This window comes from Castor canadensis, chromosome 1 (assembly GCF_047511655.1).
Source record: "Castor canadensis chromosome 1, mCasCan1.hap1v2, whole genome shotgun sequence".
Taxonomy (NCBI): domain Eukaryota; kingdom Metazoa; phylum Chordata; class Mammalia; order Rodentia; family Castoridae; genus Castor; species Castor canadensis.
This window is the reverse complement of record NC_133386.1, coordinates 156,457,126-156,481,061: the sequence shown is the minus strand read 5'-3', so window position 1 is coordinate 156,481,061 and position 23,936 is coordinate 156,457,126. Positions and strand designations below refer to the sequence as shown.

Genomic DNA, 23,936 nt, shown 5'->3' with positions numbered 1-23,936 from the left:
AATCATAAAAACTTAGTAGAATTTTGTGATTGGTTTGATTTTTGAGTGTCTTTAAATTTTTTGTACTTTAAAAAAAAAATCAAGGACTGGAGGTGTCACTCAAGCAGTAGAACACCTGCTTAGCAAGCATGAAGCCCTCAGTTCAAACCCCAGTTCTGCAAAAAAAAAAAAAAATTGAAATGATCATTATTGGTGTGCTTTAAGAAAGACATTAATTGCAAAACTCCAATTAGCTGAGCTATTCTCAGAGGTCTTGCCCTATAACCAGAAAAATCAACAAATATACTCCTAAGTACATTTACATGTCTTAGGTCAACATAAAATGTTTATGGTGACTCTTCCTAATATTTTAAATGAAGCAATCACCTTCAGTGCCAATCATGTTAGGTAAGAGAGTTTCTAATGTAGCACAATAACCTAAGCCATTGAATCACATTACCAAAGAGTATACTATCTACTCTAGTGTATGATAAAATAATTATTTCCCCAGTTTTCTGAGGTTTTTTAATTGACAAACACATGATGCTAATGCTAATAGGGCCAACTTCTCCATTTCCTGTGTTCTTTGGCTTTATGCTATGCCTTGAAACCTAAATCTCTGTAAACACAGAAAGAAACCCAGGTGAAAGAGTATGTGATAATATTACAAAGCTATTCAAAACTGCATATCCTTGGGAAAATATGTAAGACAAAATGACAAGTTTAAAAGGGTTGATATAAGTTAGTAAATCAAAAAACAAATGCATAGAAAAGAAAAAGAAGCAAATGATGTTGTTGACAGAAGAGATTCAAATTATACTTTATACTTCTCTATATTCTCCAAATTTCCTCCAATGATAATGAAATGTGTTTTTTTAAAAAAAAAGCTTCTACATTTTATGTACTAATGACATACTGATAATTTGAATTTTATATTTATTAGCATTAGTTTGTTAAAATTCATTACTTTCTTAAAGCTCTGAAAATACTTTATAAAGCTAAAATTAACCTTTTCCATAGATAATCTTTGGAGTACGAAGGAAAACACTGCCATGCAGAAGATCCAATGTTTCTCCCTTCAATTTGTCCACATCAGAATCAACAATGGCAAGTTCATCAGCCAATTCCTAGAAAATATGAAAGTTCTGAATAAACTGTTCATACTTAAATTTTAATAGAAAGAGAATTTTCAAATGGCTACTTCATAATCAAAAGAGTCTCATGTTTTTAATTAGAAAAAATGATATGAAGATACTTGCTAAATGTGCCTAGAGTGACCAGAAGTCAAGGTAAACAACAGAATATAAGAAAATTACTGTTTGCACTCACATAACTGTTAGAAATTTTTAGGACTGAGTTTTTTGCTTTTAGGCAACAGTTTATAAAACCAATGAAAAATTTAAAAATTCTTTAAAAGCATTATTATATTAACATTAAGTTAATTTCTGACTTGGCTGAAGAGGTTTTTAAATATGCATCCTTACTGTGAAACATAAAGTAAGTCACTAATGGTGAACATTGTTTAATCACTTTTTCATACCGCATCTTTTCTGCTTAAACTGCCAGATTCTTTTAAGAATAGTGTTCCAGGATCTTTTCTCCAGGGAGTCCCAGATAACCATAGAAAGGTAAAGAACAAGAGCGTTAAAATCTGCCAAAGGAAAACTGCAATGACCACTTTGCTCTATCTGGGACAAGGAAATAGTTTATAATGTTACCTACACCTAAACACTTTACATGTCCTTTAAAGTCCACCTTTAAAGTCCACCTCTCAATGACATATACAGATATCATGATACTTTTTACAGGTCATCTTCCTCCAAATCAATGGAATGTATTAATATGTTTTAATTAATATTAATTTTTTAATTCATATGTGCATACAATGTTTGGGTAATGTTAATTTTTAATTAATATTTTAATATAGTTTCCACTTATCCCACAATATACATGAACATGACCAAAAGAAGAGGTCCTGTACTATTCTGTTCCATTGACAATTTGCCACAGTATAGTGAATTCTAATAAAAAATTAGTATGACTTCAAACAGAAAGTAAATATCAGAACTCTCACAGTTCAGAGTCCTGAAATTTCATGATAATATGCTTTGGAGTACATTTTTTTTTTCACCAGCTGGGGGTCTTGCTATGTAGCTCAGGCTGGCCTCCTCCTGTTGTCGCCTCCTAAGTGCCGGGGAGTAGGCCTTCTTTGATTCACAGTAGTAGCCCTCAGTGAATCTTTGTATTTATAAATGCATTCCCTGTGGTTTAGAATTTTTGTTTTTATCTTTAGTAATTTTCTTCACTCTTATTCTTATTTTCATACTGAAACATCAATCATACTGGAACTCCTGACTGATCCCCTAATTCCATCTCTTTGATAGTCGACATTTGTCTGACAATACGCTTTCTAGTAGCCCAGTGGAAGGAAGAAGGCCTGTGTCTCACTGTCCAACATTTAAACTTTCATTTACTCCCACAGCTTTCAATAAGATGCTGGTCCTCTACTATCCTTCATATCTTCGGTGCAGAACTTGATTCAGTTTCTCCAAATAAACTCCATCCCTTTGCCCGCTAGGATATGAGAGATCATTAAGCTGATTAAGATACAGAAGGGAACCTGGTAGTTTTCCTTCTCCTCATAAAAACTTTCAACCAATTCTCCTGGTTTTGGCCCTATCCTTCTAACCTTCACCTGTGAGGCACCTGGTACTTCCAATTCATGAGCCTTTTTTGGGGATTCTGAAATTGAATTGGCTTTGCTTCTTCTCATCATCTCTATCTGCAAATTTCCCAAAATTGTCTAACAGAATGAAGTACTTAAAAGCACAGGTCTTTGTTAAGATTTCCATGGTTTATATCCTTTCTTCCTACTAGCTATTTGGACACTGCCAAGTTATTTTACATCAGTGCCTCAATATTCTCATTTATAAATGAAAAAGATATGAAGGTTGTAATACTCATCTATGAAGGTTGTAATAAAACTTAAATAATACTTTTAAAACATTTATACAGGTGAAAGGCTTGTACACCAAAAACTACAAAATACTGCAGAGAAACTTAAAGAAGATACAAATAAATGGAGTGACATCCATGCTTACGGACTGGAAGATTTAATACTTTCAAGATGTCAATATTACCCAAACCCATCTACAGATTCAATGAAATTTATTAAAATTCCAATGATGTTTTTTACAGGAAAAAAAAAACACATCCTAAATCCATATGGAATCTGAAGGGACCTCAGATAGCCAAAGTAATGTTGATTAGGAACAATGTTGGAAGTGTTATATATCCTGATTTCAAAGCTTATGACAAAGCTATAGTCCTCAAAACATCATAGTACTCGCATAAAGACGGACATAGACTAATGGGACAGAATAAGAGGTTAAGAAAATTTCAGCAAGATCATTCAGTGAGGACAAGATAGTCTTTTCATGAAAAGACACAGCGAGAACTGCATATTTACTTGCAAAAGGATGATTATGGACCCTTAATTTATACCATATGAAAAGTTAATTCAAAGTGATTCAAAGACTCAAATAAAACCTAAAATTGGAAAAATATTAGAACAACTTTCATGATATCAAACTTGGCAATCCATGTGTGTGTGTATATGTGTGTGTGTGCGTGTGTGTGTTCCTGCAGTTTAAATTCAGGGCCTCATGCTTGGTCGGCAGGTTCTCTACCATTTCAACCATGCCTCAAGCCTGGCAACCATTTTTTGGGGAATGATGAAAGCGTAAGCAACAAAAGTAAAATATAAATAAGATATTAAACAGGGAAACTTAAGCACATCAAAAGATACATTCATCAGAGAGAAAAGCAAACTCACGGAATAGATGAAAATATTTGCAAATCATATATCTGGTACACGGTTAATGTCAAGAATACATTAAGAACTCTAGACCGACACAAGTGGCTCACATGGGTAATCCTAGCTACTTGGGAGGCTGAGATCAGGAGGGCAGCATGTATAGGCCAGCTTGGGCCAATAGTTCAGGAGACCCCATCTCCAAAATAACTAGAGCAAAATGGACTGGAGGTGTGGCTCATGTGGTAAAGAGCCTTCTGCACAAGCAGAAACCGTGTGTTCAAACACTGTCCCACTAAACAAAAAAGTTCCCACAACTCAACAATAACTAAAACAACCTCATTTTTAAAAGTGACAAAGGGATTCAACAGAGATTTCTGCAAAGACGATATACAAAGAGCTACTAAGCACATGAAAAGACGCTCTGAACAGAAAGAAAAAGAAAAGTCTTCCATTGTTATTTTATCATATTTGCTACTTTTTACAATGAGCATGTAGTAATTATGTAATTTTTAAAACATTAAGCAAAATCCCTTAGAAAATATGAATTTCACCTATTCTTCAAGGAATACAAGCTATTGGATAATTCCCACAGAAAATGTAATAATATTAACAAAATAATCCATCAATCTGTCTCCTATGAGTAAGTTTAAATAGTCTAGCAATGTCTAATACGTATCAACTCCTAATAAATGGCTCTTTTTCTTTTTTGCAATTCCTCCTAATTTTTATTATTATTTTTGTACTGGGGATACATTGTGATATTTACAACAGTTCTTATACTGTATCATAGTTGGATTCACCCTCACCATTTCTTTTTTTTAATTTTTATTTTATTCATATGTGCATACAATGTTTGGGTCATTTCTCCACCCTACCCCAACCCCTCCCTCCCCACCTCCAACCCTCGCTACCCAGCAGAAGCTATTTTGCCCTTATTTCTAATTTTGTTGAAGAGAGGTTATAAGCAATAATAGGAAGGAACAAGGGTTTTTGCTGGTTGAGATAAGGATAGCTATGCGGGGAGTTGACTCACATTACTTTCCTGTGCATGTGTGTTACCTTCTAGGTTAATTCTTTTTGATCTAACCTTTTCTCTAGTTCCTGGTCCCCTTTTCCTATTGGCCTCAGTTGCTTTAAAATATCTGCTTTAGTTTCTCTGCGTTGAGGGCAGCAAATGCTATCTAGTTTTTTAGGTGTCTTACCTATCCTCACCCCTCCCTTGTGTGCTAAAGCTTTTATCATGTGCTCAAAGTCCAATCCCCTTGTTGTGTTTGCCCTTGATCTAATGTCTGCATATGAGGGAGAACATACGATTTTTGGTCTTTTGGGCCAGGCTAACCTCACTCAGAATGGTGTTCTCCAATTCCATCCATTTACCAGAGAATGATAACATTTCGTTCTTCTTCATGGCTGCATAAAATTCCATTGTGTATAGATACCACATTTTCTTAATCCATTCATCAGTAGTGGGAATGTTTCCATAACTTGGCTATTGTGAATAGTGCCACAATAAACATGGGTGTGCAGGTGCCTCTGGAGTAACCTGTGTCACAGTCTTTTGGATATATCCCCAAGAGTGGTATTGCTGGATCAAATGGTAGATCAATGTCTAGCTTTTTAAGTAGCCTCCAAATTTTTTCCAGAGTGGTTGTACTAGTTTACATTCCCACCAACAGTGTAAGAGGGTTCCTTTTTCCCCGCATCCTCGCCAACACCTGTTGTTCGTGGTGTTGCTGATGATGGCTATTCTAACAGGGGTGAGGTGGAATCTTAGTGTGGTTTTAATTTGCATTTCCTTTATTGCTAGAGATGGTGAGCATTTTTTCATGTGTTTTTTGGCCATTTGAATTTCTTCTTTTGAGAAAGTTCTGTTTAGTTTACTTGACCATTTTTTTATTGATTCATTAATTTTGGGAGAATTTAGTTTTTTAAGTTCCCTATATATTCTGGTTATCAGTCCTTTGTCTGATGTATAACTGGCAAATATTTTCTCCCACTCTGTGGGTGGTCTCTTCAGTTTAGAGACCATTTCTTTTGTTGAGCAGAAGATCTTAAGTTTTATGAAGTCCCATTTATCTATGCTATCTCTTAATTGCTGTGCTGCTGGGGTTCCATTGAGAAAATTCTTGCCTATACCTATTAATTCCAGAGTATTTCCTACTCTTTCCTGTATCAACTTTAGAGTTTGTAGTCTGATATTAAGATCCTCTATCCATTTTGAGTTAATATTGGTATAGGGTGATATACCCAGATCTAGTTTGTTTTTTGCAGACTGCTAACCAGTTTTCCCAGCAGTTTTTGTTGAAAAGGCTGCTATTTCTCCATCATATATTTTTAGTGCCTTTGTCAAAGACAAGTTGGTTATAGCTGTGTGGCTTCATATCTGGGTCCTCTATTCTGTTCTACTGGTCTTCATGTCTATTTTTGTGCCAGTACCATGCTGTTTTATTGTTATTGCTTTGTAATATAGTTTGAAGTTGGGTATTGTGATACCTCCTGCATTGTTCTTTTGACTGAGTATTGCCTTGGCTATTTGTGGCCTCTTGTGTTTCCATATAAATTTAACAGTAGATTTTTCAATCTCTTTAAGAGTATCATTGGAATTTTGATGGGAATTGCATTAAACATGTAGATTACTTTTGGGAGTATAGACATTTTTACTGTGTTGATTCTACCAATCCATGAGCATGGGAGATCTCTCCACTTTCTATAGTCTTCCTCAATCTCTTTCTTCAGAAGTTTATAGTTTTCTTTGTAGAGGTCATTCACATCGTTTGTTAGGATTATACCTAGGTATTTGATTTATTTTGAGGCTATTGTAAATGGAATTGTTTCCATATATTCTTTCTCAGTTTGTTATTAGTGTATAGAAATGCTAATGAATTTTCTATGTTGATTTTATATCCTGCTAACTTGCTATAGCTGTTGATGGTGTCTAGGAGCTTTTGAGTAGAGTTTTTTTTGGTCTTTAAGGTATAGGATCATGTCATCTGCAAATAGGGATATTTTGACAGTTTCTTTACCTATTTGTATTCCTTTTATTCCTTCTTCTTGCCTAATTGCTCTGGCTAGGAATTCCAGTACTATGTTGAATAGGAGTGGAGATAGTGGGCATCTTTGTCTAGTTCCTGATTTTAGAGGGAATGGTTTTAATTTTTCTCCATTGAGTATAATGCTGGCTGTAGGCTTGTCATATATAGCTTTTATAATGTTGAGGTACTTTCCTTTGATTCCTAGTTTTCTTAGAGCTTTTATCAAGAAATGGTGTTGGCTCTTATCAAAGGCTTTTTCTGCATCTATTGAGATGATCAAGTGGTTTTTGTCTTTGCTTCTGTTAATGTGGTTTATTACGTTTATTGATTTTCATATGTTGAACCACCTCTGCATTCTTGGGATGAACCCTACTTGGTCATGGTGAATGATCTTTTTGATGTGTTGTTGAATTCAGTTTGCCATTATTTTATTGAGAATTTTTGCATCAATGTTCATTAAGAAGATAGGCCTATAGTTCTCCTTTTTGGAGGTGTCTTTGCCTGGTTTTGGGATAAGTGTAATACTGGCTTCATAAAATGTGTTAGGCAGTTTTCCTTCCCTTTCTATTTTGTGGAACAGTTTAAGGAGGGTTGGTATCAGTTCTTCTTTAAAGGTCTGATAGAATTCAGCAGAGAATCTATCAGGTCCTGTACTTTTCTTTTTGGGGAGACTCTTATTGCTGCTTCAATTTCATTTTGTGTTATAGATCTATTCAGGTGATTAATTTCCTCTTGGTTCAGTTTTGGATGATCATATGTATCTAGAAATCTGTCCATTTCTTTAAGATTTTCAAATTTTTTTGAATACAGTTTCTCGAAGTAGTCTCTGATGATTTCCTGGACTTCCATGGTGTTTGTTGTTATCTCCCCTTTTGCATTCCTGATTCAACTAATTTGGGTTTTTTCTTTCCTCATTTTAGTCAGATTTGCCAGGGGTCTGTCCATCTGTTTATTTTTTCCAAAGAAAGAACTTTTTGTTTCATTAAGTCTTTGTATGTTTTTCTGATTTCTATTTCATTGATTTCAGTTTATTTTTATTATTTCTCTCCTTCTATTTGTTTTGGGATTTGCTTGTTCTTGTTTTTCTAGGAGTTTGAGATAGATCATTAGGTCACTGATTTGGGATCTTTCAGTCTTTTTAATATATGCACTCATGGCTATAAACTTTCCTTTCAGGACTGCCTTTGCTGTGTCCCATAGGTTCTGGTAGGTTGTGTTTTCATTTTCATTGACTTCCAGGAACTTTTTAATTTCCTGTTTTAGTTAATAAATGACCCATTGTTCATTAAGTAATAAGTTATTCAGTTTCCAGCTGTTTGCATGTTTTTGTCTTTACTTTTGTTGTTGACTTCTAGTTTTATTGCATTGTGATCAGATAGAATGCATGGTATAATTTCTATTTTTTTATATTTGCTGAAGCTTGCTTTGTACCCTAGAATATGATCTATTTTGGAGAAGGTTCCGTGGGCTGCTGAGAAGAACGTATATTGTGTAGAAGTTGGATGAAATGTTCTGTAGACATCAACTAGGTCCATTTGATCTATTGTATAGATATAGAAATCTAGGATTTCTTTGATTTTTTTGTTTGGATGACCTATCTATTCATGGCAATGGGGTGCTAAAGTCTCCCACAACCACTGTGTTGGAGTTAATATATGCTTTTAGGTCCTTCAGGGTATGTTTGATGAAATTGGGTGCATTGACATTGGGTGCATATAGGTTGATAATTGTTATTTCTTTTTGGTCTATTTCCCCTTTTATTAGTATGGAATGTCTGTCTTTATCTCATTTGATCAATGTAGTTTTGAAGTCTACTTTGTCAGAGATAAGTTGCTACTCCTGCCTGTTTTCGGGGGCCATTGGCTTGGTAAATCTTCTTCCAACCTTCATTCTAAGCCTATGATTATTTCTGTTGGTGAGATGGGTCTCCTGTAAGCAACAAATTGTTGGATCTTCCTTTTTAATCCAGTTCATCAAATGGTGCCTTTTGATGGGGGAATTAAGTCCGTTAACATTGTTAGTACTGAAAGGTATGTGGTGAGTCCTGTCATTTAGTTGTCTTAGTTGTTTGAAGGTTTGATTGTGTGTACCTAAGTTGAAGTTACTCTCTACTTTCTTGCTTTTTCTTTTCCTGTAGTTTGGTGCTGCCTGCCCTTTCATGGTTATGTTGGGTTTCACTTTCTGTGTGCAGAATCCCTTGAAGAATCTTTTGTAGTGGTGGCTTTGTGGTCACATATTGTTTTAGTTTCTGCTTATCATGGAAGACTTCTATTCCTCTATTTATTTTGAATGATAGTTTTGCTGGGTAGAGTATCATAGCGTTGAAGTTATTTTCATTCAGTGCCTTGAAAATCTCACCCCAAGCTCTTCTTGCTTTTAATGTTTCTGTTGAGAAGTCTGCTGTGATTTTGATGGGTTTACCTTTGTATATTATTTGTTTTTTCTCTCTTACAGCCTTCAGTATTCTTTCTTGGGTCTCTGTATTTGTTGTTTTAATGATAATATGCCGTGGGGTAGATCTATTTTGGTCTGGTCTGTTTGGTATTCTGAAGGCCTCTTGCAACTTTATGAAAATAGATTTCTCTAGATTTGGGAAATTTTCTTATTATTTTGTTGAATATATTACACATTCCCTTTGCTTGCACCTCTTCTCCTTCAATGCCCATGATTCTCAGGTTTGTTCTTTTGATGGAGTCAGTGAGTTCTTGCATTTTCTTTTCACACTTCTTGAGTTGTTTAACTAATAGTCTTCAGTTTTTTCCTTTAATTACCATTTCATCTTCGAGTTCTGAGATTCTGTTTGTTCTATTTTGCTGGATTGGCCTTCCATTTTACTTTGCAATTCTGTTTCATTCTTTTTTGCTGAGTTTTGCATATCCTGAGTTGTTTCCTCTTTAATGTTGTCTATTTTTGTCCTGAGTTCATTTATCTTTTTATTAATCATGTTCTTTGTTTCACTTTGGTGTTTATACAGTGCTTCTATGGTTTCTTTTATTTCTTCTTGTGCTTTTTCAAATTCTCTATTTTTGTTGTCTTGGAATTTCTTGAGTGTCTCCTGTACATTTTGGTTGACCATATCCAGTATCATCTCTATAAAATTCTCAATGAGTACCTGTAGTATTTCTTGTTCAGATTATTCTTGGGGGCTTCATTGGGTTCTTTGGCATAGTTTATCTTCATTTTGTTGGAGTCTGGATCTCAGTATCTGTTTTATTTCCCTCTGGTTCCTGTACTAATTTTTTGCTGTGGGGAAACTGGTTTCCCTGTTTTTTCTGTCTTCCTGTCATTGCCTTTGGTGTTGTTATTGTCCCAGTACTGTTTCAATTAAGTATTTTCTAGGTTGTAATAATAACAATGGTGATATTTAGAATGAAGGGTGAGAGGAGAGGGAAAGCAAAGAAGTTAAAGAGGGAAAAACAAATAAACAAGTAAACAAAACAAACAAAAATAACTTTCAAAGATATAAACAGGGAGAGATAGTGGACTAAGCTTAACAGGCATTAGAGAGACAGAGAGAGGATTGAGAAAAAAATAATTTAAAAAAATAAAAAATTAAAAAAATTAAAAAATCTTCAACTTCAAATGCAATAAAGTTTCAGTCTTAATAATTTTGGTGTTAGTTCCTCAGCCTCCAATCCTGGAGACAGTGTCTCAGAAGTAGTTCTGTCGTTGTCTCATCAAAGGGGAAAAAAACCAAACCAAACCAAGCAAAACAAAACAAAACAAAAAACCATAAAGTGTCCCAAGTTCAAATGCAATACAGTTTCAGTAAATTTTTCAGTATGCAGGTGTAGTTTGGTTGTTGTCTCATCAAAGGAAGGGAAGAAAAAAAGAGTCTGGAGACAGTTCTGTAAATGGCTATGTGAGGCTGTGGCTCACCTGCCCACTGCCATCAGCCAGCTGTTTCTGGGGCTTTATTTATACGGATCTCAGGAGTGAGCTTAACACTCACTTGGTCCCTCAGGCTTTGTTTACTTAGAGTTCTCCTGGGCGCAACTGCCACTGCTACAAGCTTTCCCCTCTCCAAGCACAATGGGGGAGGTGACACTGCACCAGCTTTCTCAGGCTGGTGTGTTTATTTACAGTTCACATGGGAAGTGGATCTTCCCCCTTCTCCCGTGGAGTTTTCCTCCCACCGCCACTTTTACAAGCTTTCCTGCTCCTGATTGCTGGGCTTGTGATGCCGCTCCTGCCTTCTCCGGCCAGCTTGTTTTGAGGGATTTCTCCTCCCCACCTTTCGGCACTTAGGGTGCCCCGCCCTCTTTGCTATGTGTCTTTTTTGTTGTAATTGCTTATTATTCAGGTTTTTTTCTTTTTTCCCTGGGTGGGGGTTGGTCTGTCCAGGGGGCTACGCTGATCTGGCCCAGGATTGTCTGTGGGAGTACTGCATGTTTCTTAGCTCACCTTGTGGTCTGCATCTTCCCAAGCCATCTGGGCAGTGGCATCTGGCGGCAGCGCAGGAGCCCTCCTGGTTTCTCCATTTAACGTGAAGTGGGAATGCTATGCGTGGGCTGGAGGTGTGAAGGAGTCAAAGTTTTGCCTCTTCTCAGTGGTTTTTCCTGTAATGTGTTTCTCCCACATCTCTCCAAGATTTTACTTTAGGAAGCACACTTTCAGCCTTCTCACTCTAGCCGCCATCTTGAAATCTCCAACAAATGGCTCTTTTTCTCTTTCTTTTCTTTTTTTGGGCAGCTTGGGGGAGGAAAGAGGTTACTGGGCAATTGAACTTAGGGCCTCCTAACTTGTAGAAAGTGGTTTACCACTTGACCCACGCCCCCAGTCCTTTTTGATTCAGTTCTTTTTCAGACAGGGTCTCATGCTTTTGCCTAGACTATATACGAAGGTGACCCTCCTACCTAAGCCTACAGCTACGGTGTGCACCATCCCAGGCTAAATGCATCTTATCTTGGACCAAAATCAGAGGAGAAGATATATACCTGCTGCCGACGGACTTGTCCCGCAGCCATGGATGTTTTTCACTAACCTTCAGTAAGATACAAATAGCACAGGCCATGCCTACAGAGCCAGCTCCAACAACGGTGACCTTGCACTGGGAGCCTTTATCTTCTGCACTTATGCTCGCAATGAGCTGCTCCTTGACAGTTGGCATTGTGAGACCTGATGGGGAGAACGCTACTGCAGCAGAATCAAACGCCCTAAACCAACCACTCTCTCAGTGGGCTGTGCCAACCACCTGGGTACCACTCTTGGGTTTGCAGAATGCGGGGCCCAGCGTGGAGGGAAGCCAAGGAAAGGAGTCCCTGGCCAGAGAGTGTGGGTTCAGCAAGGCCCAGCGTCTGGCCATGGGCCAGGGCACCCACAGGCTGACCTCCCCCTCCCCCACCCCCACAGACGCTCACAAATGCTGTGATTGCTGCCACTCTGAGGCTGGAAACACAACGCACTGCCACTATGGAAACAAAAGCAGGGACATCAGAAAACTGCACCAGCAGCAGCTGAGGTGCGAAGCTGGGTAACCGTTATGCTCTGCGGGAGGCGGCAAACCGACGGGCAGAGGGACGCACGCACAGCCGTCCTGCGTGCGTCAGCATGCAAGCTCCGCCCCCAACATGCGCAGGCGCATTGGCCCGCGCCGGCCTTGCAGCCCTGGGGCCACGAGGGTTGCTACTAATGGCGTCCAAGTGCTGTCTGCAGTGTGTGTGGTGTTTGCTGCCCCTAGGCTGAAGACAGGCAGCTAGTCTCAAAAGGAGCCCTGACCTGAACCCGCCGAACTTGCTGCTTGACTTTCTCCTGAGAGAACACAGGGTAGTGATGAAATGCAAAGGCCATGATTTACACCGAGGATGTATAACTCACAGAAGCAGTCACAATCTCCTAAATCACCTTGCTAAGTATTTGCGATTGAGCCCTTTGCAAAACAGAAATGATATGTTTTCCATACACAGTAGCCTGTGGTGATTGTAGGCTTTAATGTAGTTGAAAGCAGGGCTTTGCCATTGTACTTAGAATTACTAAATTTCACCACAACCTTTAACATTTGGCTTTCTTCTACTCTAACTTCATCTCAAGAACTGGCTAAGCTCTCCTCCAAGACACTGGAGAGCTTTTTACTGATTCAGAACTTTTTGCTGTTCTTTATATCTGGAAATCTCTTCTCTCAGACTAAGTTAATTCCTTATTTTTAGTTTGGATATACATAAGATGTGCTTGCTCTAGCTTTTCTTGATTAAAGTGTCAACTACCACAACTTCCCTTCTCTCTCCTGTTTCTTCCATGGCACCTACTACCAACCCCAAGTTAGAGGCCCTCCATAGCAGACAGTAGTTTGTACCACCATTAAAGTTGCTTCTACACCTATCTCATTTATACTACCAAGCTGAGAAGGACATGGCTGGCCTACATAACCGCAAATTCCAACTGTATGCTTGCCTCAGGCCTGTTATCCAAAGGAGGTATCATCTTGGAAGTGACCACACTACCAAGTAAAGAGAAATAACTCTTGATGCCTTCAGGCTTACTTAAGATTTTACTTGATTATAGTCAGTATCGGAGTCAAAATTTGCATTTACTATAATACAGTAGTGATCATGTCAGCACAGCTGTGGACCAAGGCCATCTGAAGTTTCTAGCAAGATAGCTGAATGCAGGGACCCCAGCTAAGGGGAAGGGCTTTACTCCTCTTTGATCCCTTCCCCCAGCTTTGATCTTTTTCCAGGTTTCCTTATCAGTAGGCACTTAGTAAAGAATTTTCAAGCATCATAGCTTTAAGCTCCTGATAGTTTTATTTTGGTAACATGAAAGAAGGACTATATTCTAAGCATTCCATTTGCTTTTCTACTATATGGCCACTTGGGTGAGGTGGGTTAGGGTCGCTTAATCTACTTCCCATTGCTACTAAGATGAAAAAAGAATCAGGACTCCTTGCAGAGTTGGCCTATTTCTTGCCTGGAGCAAGAAACCAGTAACATTTATTGTCTCAGAGAGCAAGGAAGCTTTACAAGATTAAAATTCATGAAAGAGTAATTAAATAACCTATTTTGCTTATTATTTTTCAGTGATGTTGCTATTGACTAATTTATTATATCAAATAATTTGAAACCAAAATGAATGTAAGTACATTTTTCAAAAAGACTGAAGGTACCTCAATGTTTACAAAAGTCCTTGGGCGTATATGATAGTTTGGTTCCATTATTCATTGGTAGTACTGGTTTCTTGGGGGTGGTAATTAAATTCACAGAAATGTACTCCTTAAAAAGAGTGAATTGTGTGGTATATAAATTATACTTTAACGAAGCTGGTTCTTTTTCTAAATTAAGCCCATAAGTTAGCAAATTCAAGTATAATAATTAATTGTCATGATCACCTTGACCAATCTTGTCATTTCATAGTTCAGTGGAAGAAGGCCCTAATTTTCTTTCTCTTGATTAGTTCTGAGGAAGGAAACTTTGGGAAAAGATCCTACAAGCAGGAATGATGACCATAAAGTTACTGGTTTCCTTTTTTTTCTGGTGGGACTGGGGTTTGAATGCAGGGCTTGATGCTTGCAAAGCAGATGCTCTACCGCTTGAGCCACACGTTTGGTCCATTTTGTTCTGGTTATTTTGGAGATGGAGTCTCAAACTATTTGCCTGGCTGGCTTCAAACCTTGTTCCTTCCAATATTAGCCTCCCAAATAGCTAGAATTACAGGCATGTGCTCCCAGCACTAGGTGAGAAAGTTCTCTATGGATGATTTTCAGCCCTGGATAAGGGTCAGTTACGGAAACTGACCCTTATTTTGAGGAAATCTAGAGAGAACATTTGAGTAGAGCAGTATCAGGGATACTTGACTTAGAATTGTTAAGCAGTGTTCCTTGAACAGGAACATCACTACGTATACTAAAAAGACATATGAAGACATGGAAGGTATGGATCTGGAGGATTGCAGTTCATGGCCAGCCAGAGCAATAAGTTTGTCACATCCAATATCAACCAATAGCTGGACACATACACAAACACACACACACACACACACACACACACACATACACACACACACACACACCTGTCATCCCAAATACTCAGGAGCCTGGGAACCAAAGGATCACAGTTCAAAGCCAGCTCAGGCAAAAGAGTTCACAAGACCCCATCTCAAAGGAAAAAAACTGGGCATGGTGGCCTGCACATCTCATTCCAGATATGGACGGAAGTGTAAAAGAGGAGGATCAGGGTCCAAGTCAGCCTGGGCAAAAAGTTGATACCCTTTTTCAAAAATAACCAAAGCAAAATGGAGTGGAAGTTTGGCTCAAACAGATTACCAGCATAGTAAGCATGAGGCCCTGAGTTCAAATCCCAGTATTATCAAAACAAGCAAATACCAGAAAAAAAATTTAAAAACACCTAAGTGGGGCTAGGCATGGTTGTTCCCATCTATATTACAGCTACAAAGGAGGTAGAGATAGGAGAATCACTGTTCAAGGCCAACCCAGGCAAAAGCATGACAATCTGTCTCAACTATATGTATGGAAAAAGGGCAGGGACAAAACTACACTTCTTCAAATAATTTTTATTCTCTAAATTTGATGTTAGACACATGTATAATACATTATAGATCTATGAAGCTCCCTTATATAGCAGATCTCTGTCAAACTTAAATGAACAAATAAACTTAATTGGGTACTCAATTTTGGATTACCCATAGGTAAAAACTATTCCAAATGATGTTAGAGTAATTTGAATAGCCCTAAATTTACAAGATTTTGACTCATAATCAACTACCTGTTTGATATTTCCTACTCAGTGTATTCAAATATCTCAAATCTAACATGTCCCAATTGGAAATCTTGCATTTTCTCTTCTAAATCTACTACCTCCTCCTACTGCCCTGACTCCCACCACCTTGAAAGCATCCCAAGCTAGTTGAGTGGAATGCCTATCCAATCAGTTATGCCAAAGGGGGAAAAATCTGAAGTTACTCTGTATTTCTCCCTTTCCCTCACTACATGAAATCTGTCACAAGTCCAACACATTTCATCTCCATAGTACACCTTGAATTTGTGCACTTGTTTATGCTCCCGTGAGGAGTCTAGGACAATTCTGGAGCCTCCTGCAGTGAAAGGTAGGGCTGCCTCACTTCTCACCCAGTAATCTGGAAAACTGTTATCACAGCTGTAACAGTGTAAACCACGAAGTCACATTATTAAGCAAATTATCTTTCCATACACACTAGTATTTAAAAAAAATCTTCACTATGGTACATACACTGATTACAACTGCAAAATACATGCTACACTAACAAAACACAAAGAGATTTTGAAATTATATTGGTAGTTTAGTATTTAATATTCATTTAATTCTTTTTTCTACAAAGTTACTAAACTCTTATTTATTTACTTAATGCTTTACTGGGGATCAAACTAAGGGCCCCACACAAGGGCTCTACCACTTGAGCCACACCCACGACTTCGAAGTTACTGAGCTCAATTGGTAACAATAATTTCCCAGTAGAGACCATATTGTGTAATACTGTGCATTATTAGCTTAAAGGCAGACATATTAAAATGGACTGAATCAAGGCGTATTTCTTCTCTTTTTCTGGCATGTACCTACTATGATAATTAAGAGATTGAAGTTTGCAGTGAAAATGTAATCTGAGGAAAGATTTGAAGAAAAGAATTAGATTAAGAAAAAGAAAATATCTGACACTTAAGTACACATTTCCTGTTTATCTCAATCACCACAGTAGGTTTATCAAGAATAGATTCCTTTAAATCGTCTGTTATGCTTATTGTACTTTTGGGGGGAAGTTGGAGGGTTTTCCTATGTATCCTAGACTGGTCTATTTTTTTTTTTGTGGTACTGGGGCTTGAACTCAGGGCCTTCACCTTGAGTGACTCCACCAGCCCTATTTTTCTGAAGAGTTTTTTGAGACATGGTCTCGTGGAACTATTTGCCCGGACTGGCTTTGAACCACAATTCTTGTCTCCTGAGTAGCTAGGATTACAGGCACAAGCCACTGGCACTCAGGCCCAGGCTGGTCTTGAACTCACAGCCCTCCTTTCTCAGCCTCCTGAGTAGGTGGGATTATAGACATGTACCACTGTACTTGGCTCATAGTACTATTAATTTCAGGAAATCAGTGCTCAGTTTTCATTAAAAAAAAAAAACTGTGAGGCAAGAATATGATCAAAGTATACTATACACATATATATGTGTGTGTGTATATATATATATACACATATATGTATGTATTAAAATGTCATGATGAGGGTTGTGATGTGATTCAAGTGGTAGAGCACCTGCCTAGCAAGGGCCCTGAGTTCAAACACCAGTACTACCAAAAAAGATGTCACAATGAAACCCATTAAAAATGTACCCCCAAAATTTGTACTATTTAGTATAAGAGGTTAAAATGTGAATTGTCTAGCAAATGAAAGAACAATTACATAGAAATAAACATGACATGAAAAGACCATAGCTCTGGAGGCTTTGGTTCATTTATTTGTTCAAATAATTATCTTCTGGGTGCCAAGTAAATAAAGTATAGTAGTTAACTACTTAGAGACAGCATGGTGGTGTACACCTGTAATCCAAGACACTTGGGAGACAGAGGCAAGAAATTCACAAGTTAGAGACCAGCTTGGACTAGTGAATTTGAAGCAAGTCTGGGCTACTTAGTGAGAGCCTATCTCAAAAAAATCTTAGGCTTTGGAGTCAAATAGAAGCAGGTTCAAATCCTTACTCCATCCCTTTTAAAACCTCAATTTATAAATACATTGTCTGCAAAACATCATTGTAGTGCTCAGAATTAGAAAGTAATGCAAAAGTTTTTGTTTTTGAGATGACACTTTCCAACCAAGCACATGTCATCCAGTTTTCTGTCCATCACACCATTGTATAAAGCAACAAAAGTGAAGGAGAGAAATGTGCACACGGAACTGCTTTGCATGTCTCATTTGAGGTGGTCTCCTCCTAACTGGTGTAAGAATCTTGACTTTTTTTTTTTTACATTTGGAAACATCAAATAAAAATTGAAACAAATAAAAAAAAAAAAAGAAAGTAATACAAAGGCTGGCAAAGTTGCTCAGATGGTAGAGTGCCTGCGCAGCAAGTGTGAGGCCCTGTGTTCAAACCACAGTACGGTCAAAATAAGAGAAAAAATCCAGGCACATCTTCATAATAGGAAATAAAGATATATTCAATATTTGTTGATGTACTATTAGAATATCTGTAGTATTTAACTATAACATTTGCCTTTGCTGGAGACAATATTTAGCATTTACATAAAAGGGCTGCCAGGTTGAAGATCCAGGGCTGTACCCTTCAGTTTGCCTACATCAGCATTCACAGAGCTAACTCCATTCAAACCCTAAAAGGCATTAGTCACAGGTGGAGGAAGGAGAAATACCTCTTGATGAATTAGAGAATGAAAAAGATCTATATTTAGCTTGTGAAATGTTAGACTCAGAGAAGATTAATAGATCTCAGTATTTTACCACGATACAAATATCCCAACCAGAAGAGAAACAAGTAGGAAAGTTTCAATTCATCATTATAAAAACAAGTCAGAAAAATTCTCTTAAGCTAGTAACTACCACTTCAGTTTAAGCTAAAGCTGCACAGTAATAAAGCAGGTATTTAGTTTAAGGAACTTCTCACCAGACTATGAGATCCTTGAGAATAAAAGTCTGATTCGTCTCTACCCACCTGGTTCTTAGCACCAGGTGCTGCTAAGATTTTTAAATCAATGAATTAAAACATAAGACTCCTTCCAGCTCCAAAATTTGATAGTTCCAGGATCAGTCAATATTATCTGCAAAAAATACTACTACATTTCTAGCATGCTACTTCATATGTAATAAAGAATATGAAATATTTGCAAAAGAAACAGAAGATAGCCATGAAACTGATTTAAATTGTTGCCTATAGCAGCTCTTGGGGGAAAAGGTTGGATGGAAACTGGGTAAGAGTATGATTTCACCATATGTAATTCTTTGAATTACTTTCATTTTTGAACCTTGTGAATTAATTAACTTTTGGGGAGAAATGTTATAACCACGTAGTTTATCTCTATTATATAGTAAAGTTTTCCCTGAGAAAATGCTTTTGTGCTACTATAGTACCTACAAGTGATCAAGTACCTATATAACAGTCCAACTTACATTGTTCAGTCTTTTTACTGTGTGATCTAATTAGTGAGAATCCACAGTCAAGCATTTTATATTTTAAACTAGATTTTAATTGATTAGCCTGAACAGGTTGTTGCTTAATGAGATGCTAACAATTTCTAGATACTCTAGTAGAATGAAACAGAATTATGTGGTACTGATAAAATTATCTTTCCAAAAGAGTTTCATTTTTTAAATTTTGTTCAAATTTTATTAGCACATAATAGTTGTACAGGGGGATACATTGTGATATTTACCTATGTGTTTAAAATATATCTTAGTTGGATTCACCCCCTCATTTCAAAGATAGTTTTTAAAACGTACCCTAACTTTGGTAGCAGTGAGCACTCCTATCCTAGATACTGGTTTCTCTGATAAAAGTGACTAGGGTTCTTGGGAAGGAAAAATTAGGCAGATTCTAGAACTGGTGCAGAAAATAAACAACATGAAGAACCTTTTAACATTCTGAATTGCCAGAAAGTAAGGAACTACACAAGAAAACCAAAAACCTTTTGTTGATAGAGTCAAAGGGAACCAGGCCAAGAGAGAGGTCCCAAAGGCCAAAGCTAGAATAGTTTCAGATACAAGTACTACAATATAGCCTAAAAGATAAAATAAGATCTATGTGTTCATATGGTATCAATAAATGAATTAAATAAGCAGAGAAGAAACAAATCTCCTATGCAAAAGAATTAAAATAATTTAATGCTTCAGGAGGGCAGATATTCTACCTTCATGGAAATGAGGCAGGTTAGCAAATAGGCAGAGTAACTCACCAGGGACTTCCTTCTCTTAAGCAAATAGGCATCTCCCAGCATAGCCTGGAGTCACCTCTAGATCAATAAATCCCCTCTAAGTTGTAAATACCCTGAGTAGATATCTTTGCAAGATAGCATCAAAAGAGGCACCTTTGGGTCTGACTGGCTTGTTAAAGGAGGCCTGCCCCCAACTTGACCTCCCAGTCTAAATCCTCTTACTTAGGACCTTATGAATATTGGTTGAATCTCATACATGAAATTAAAAGCCTACAATTAGCCTAAGCACATGCACAGGATACCCCTTGTTATATGACAAGGCTGTGTTAAGTATACCTGTCAGCCACCCCAGCCTCTCCCTAAGAACTGCCCAGATTTGCCTGCCTTACAACTTATAAATTGGTCTTTAAACAAAGAGATCAATGCTTCCATGCCATCTGGCAGGGGCCCTCTGCTTCTCTGGCAGTATTTTTTCCTTACTCTTTTCTTTCAATAAAGTTTTTGCTACTACTTTGCAGTTTGTGTCTCTGTCCAGGTCTCTGTTCAGATGACACAAGAACTTGGAACCTTTCAGACTGGTCTTCATGAACCACTCATCCCAGCTAACAGAAAGAGGGCATAACTTCCCACCCGTTCCGTGTGGGCTGTACACAGAGACTTCCTATCTAAGGGGAAAAGAGAAACTTCACAGCAGAGAAACCTAGCTAACCCTGTATCAGTCAGGTGACTGAGATCTGCATCAACATTGATGAATTGTATTGATAGTATATACCCTGGATATGATGAAAATGGCACTTTAACTCAGGAGCTTCTGCTTAGTTTCTTTTATTAGGGATAGGGCTCAATCCCCCCACCACTCCAAAAAGAAGGCCTTTCAAAGCAGAGATGGTGATTCTTTTCCTTCAAGCTTTCATATGTATATATAGTTATATCTCTATATATACATATACATAGATACACGTGTATACATATATGTATATACATGTATATATGTATATATTCTGTGTAGTTATCTATTTCTGCAATTTGAGATAGTCTGTGCCTTTTTTCTCCTTTATAAAATAGATCTAAATGTAGTTTTCAGGGATGCTATATTGGATATATAAAGATACAAAACATAGGGTTGTTACTGATGCTATAAATGTATAGATTTTCATGTGTGTATCTTCATGCAAATAAGATTCTTGCAACAGAATGTGTACACTTGTAATCCAAGGTACTTCAAATAAGGAGGTGTAAGGATTGTGAGGTCAAGGCCAGCCCAGGAAAGGGTAGCCTGGAGATCCTGTCTCAAAAACAAAATGAAAAACAAAAGGGCTGGAGGTGTGTCCCAAGTGATAATGGTGCTTGGCTAGCATTGGCTAGGCCCTGAGTTCAATCCCTAACACTAGAAAAAAATAAGATGAAAGAATGATTCTTGTATTTGGTACTACCAAGAACCTAGCACAAACTGTATTGTCATGTACTCTTACTGCCACTATTTCTCCGAGTTTTGAAACCAGAGAACTGTTTCCTAATCAAGTAAAAAGGTGCTGCATATTTTTTTTAAATGTTGGATATTTTCAAGATGGGGTCTCCCAAACTATTTTCCTGGATTGGCTTCTAACTGCAATTCTTCTGATCTCTGCTTCCTGAGTAGCTAAGGTAACAGGTGTGAGCCGCCAGCACCTGGTTTCAAAGAGGTATTTCTAACACTTCTACCATTATAAACTTAGAGGGGGAAAAAAAGAGCCTCCACCCTCAGTGGAACAATTAGAAAAGGGTACCTGGTTCTTCCAGGATAACCTGGTAAGGGCCAATAGATCTCTTGCCTCCAACTGAGGAGTGCTTAGCCCTATGGCACAGAGCACATAACTTACCTTTAAGATGCTGATGGCACAGATCTCTCCAACTGCTTGGTTCCAACAAAAGAAATCTTATGACTTTCTCTGAAGTGGAAAACTTAAGCTCCTTTGTATCAGTCACCATTTGGAAACCTCAAGAAAACCTGGAAAACTGTACAGCCATCTCCAAATTTGGAATTGGTCCGTAGTGAGAAGCAGTGTATACAGAATTCCTGGGCACTAGTGTGGAAGAAGGTGGAACATACACCAGCAAAGAAGCTGTATAGTTTCTGGCCAAGAGCTCAGGCTCTCTAAGGCAAACCAGAGGAAGGAGTAGGAAGGTAGGCAGAGTTGAGGGGTGGTGAAGTCGGCTGGGTATGTAGCTTAGGGGTGGAGCACTTATAGGATGTCTGAAGTCCCATTACTGAGGGGAGCAAAAAAAATGAAGGGGGACAGGAATTATGAAAAAGTCTGACAACAGCTGGGTCAGTTCTCCCCTATTTGGTCACTGTTTTCCCATTAAGAGGTCAATATGTTCCATAGAGAAACAAGGAGCCATCCCTTGGAAAAAAAAAAAAAAAGGAAAAAGGAGGAGGAGGGAAGGGCAGGGAGGGGAGGAAAGCTCCTGCTAGCTTCTCAGGATGGATGTGGGCTTCCCACTATACCTGGCACAGGCACAGAGCCAGGAGGTGGACTCTGAGGCAATGGACCTGTGCCTCACTTTCACTGCTTCTTACCTGCATGTCAGAGTGTGCGGCACAGTCTGTGCTTGGCAGCTTCAGAACCACTCCTTGTGCTCCAAGCCTTCAAAGTGCAGCAGACACAACAGGCTGGAGCACCTCAGCTATGGACCACAGTACTCTTGGTCCAGAACACACCCACCAGAGAGCCTCATGGGAAAATTAAAAGGAGTAAGATTTTGTCAGGGAGAGCCAAACTCTTGTTTATCACCTCCTGAAGGACAGTATTATCCCATTGGGAATACATAATGTAGGGAGTTTAACTTCCTGGAATATTCCCTGTAGACACTGCAGCTTTCAGCCTTTCAGTCTCTACAAGAATTCCTATAATGAAGGCTTAACTTGGTATACAATAGTAATTTTTTTTGTGGGACTGGGATTTGAACTTAGCGCTTTGTACTTGCAAAGCAGGCACTGGCAAAGAAGGTGCTCTACTGCTTGAGCAAAACCTATAGTCTGTTTTGCTCTCATTATCTTAGAGATGGGGGTCTTATGTACTATTTACCTGGCTGGCCTCCAACCATGAGAATTACAGGCATGAGCCAAAAGACACCTGGCCAACAGTATTTTTTTTTAACAAGGCCAAACCCACAGAAGACCCCCCTTTTCCATTATTCTAACAAAACTTATAACCATATTTCATGATTCAACAACAAAAAAAAAGCAAAATAATGGGATACTAATCATGATCAGCAGTGGATGACCAGAATGAGCACTATCAAGATAGCAAGAACAACAGACCATGAGGGTGAACCACACTCTCTGACCAAATGGGTACACCTTTACCAGAACCACTTTAAGGCCTTAGGGCCTACATATCTGCTGTCTGGTTTTTCCTACTGGTTGTGTCCTAGTCTTTAATTTGTAACCTACCTTGGTCTTTGTTTCTTAGTTTTTGTTTCATTGTATATTCCCAATAGCTACCTTAAGTTCTTTCTGGAATCTAGAAAATATTTCATAAATATATATGCACATATGTGTGTATATATAAATCACTCCTATCGCAGACACTGAAAGGAAGCTACCAATTAAGTGTTCTGTAGAATTAGTCAATAATCAATTACTTGAGGTACCCTAAATACTGTGTATACTTAAAGACACAGAATCACAAACTCATGGCCACAACATAGCAAGTGTAATAGTAATGGCTGAACAAATGACACAGAAGATGGTCTAAAGTACCCATGTGATATTTTAACAGATACACCAAATCTACTGTTTGAGTTTACATGAACCTGTATACTGGCAGAATTGAATATGTCATTTAGTTTTTTAACATCATAAAGTGATATCTCTATTTTTCTTCTGAAATACAGGATTTTAAAATAAGTATTCAGTAAAGATTATATAGGTCCATGAACTCCTGAAGCAATACAAAGGGTATCATAATGGAAGAAAGCACACAATGAAATTTCAATACTAGAAAAAGTACTTGTTTTGTGAGAATAATCTTAAGTTCTATATTATAATGCCCTCAACTAGACTTGAGGGCAAGTCTTACAGCTATGACCAATTTCAGAAGCATAAGTTACACTTGTGCAGACTGGGTATCATCAAAATAGAGGCATAAGGGATTCCTCTAATCTTGAGACCAGAGTAGTTATGTCACAGATTTCAAATTTTCTTTATTTTTGTATACATCAGATAATAACACTTCCATCATGTAAAACATAAATCTTCTACA

General features: G+C 37.9%; 1 protein-coding gene across 1 annotated transcript in view; it reads right to left on the bottom strand.

The window, feature by feature from the left end:
- Nucleotides 1-11,938, bottom strand: part of LOC109696003 (L-lactate dehydrogenase C chain-like) — a 32,602-nt gene extending 20,664 nt beyond the window's left edge. The window contains 2 exon segments of the mRNA XM_074067227.1: nt 989-1,106; nt 11,813-11,938. Coding sequence (XP_073923328.1) covers nt 989-1,106; nt 11,813-11,938 — 244 coding nt within the window.
- Between the last annotated feature and the right edge of the window lie 11,998 nt (nt 11,939-23,936).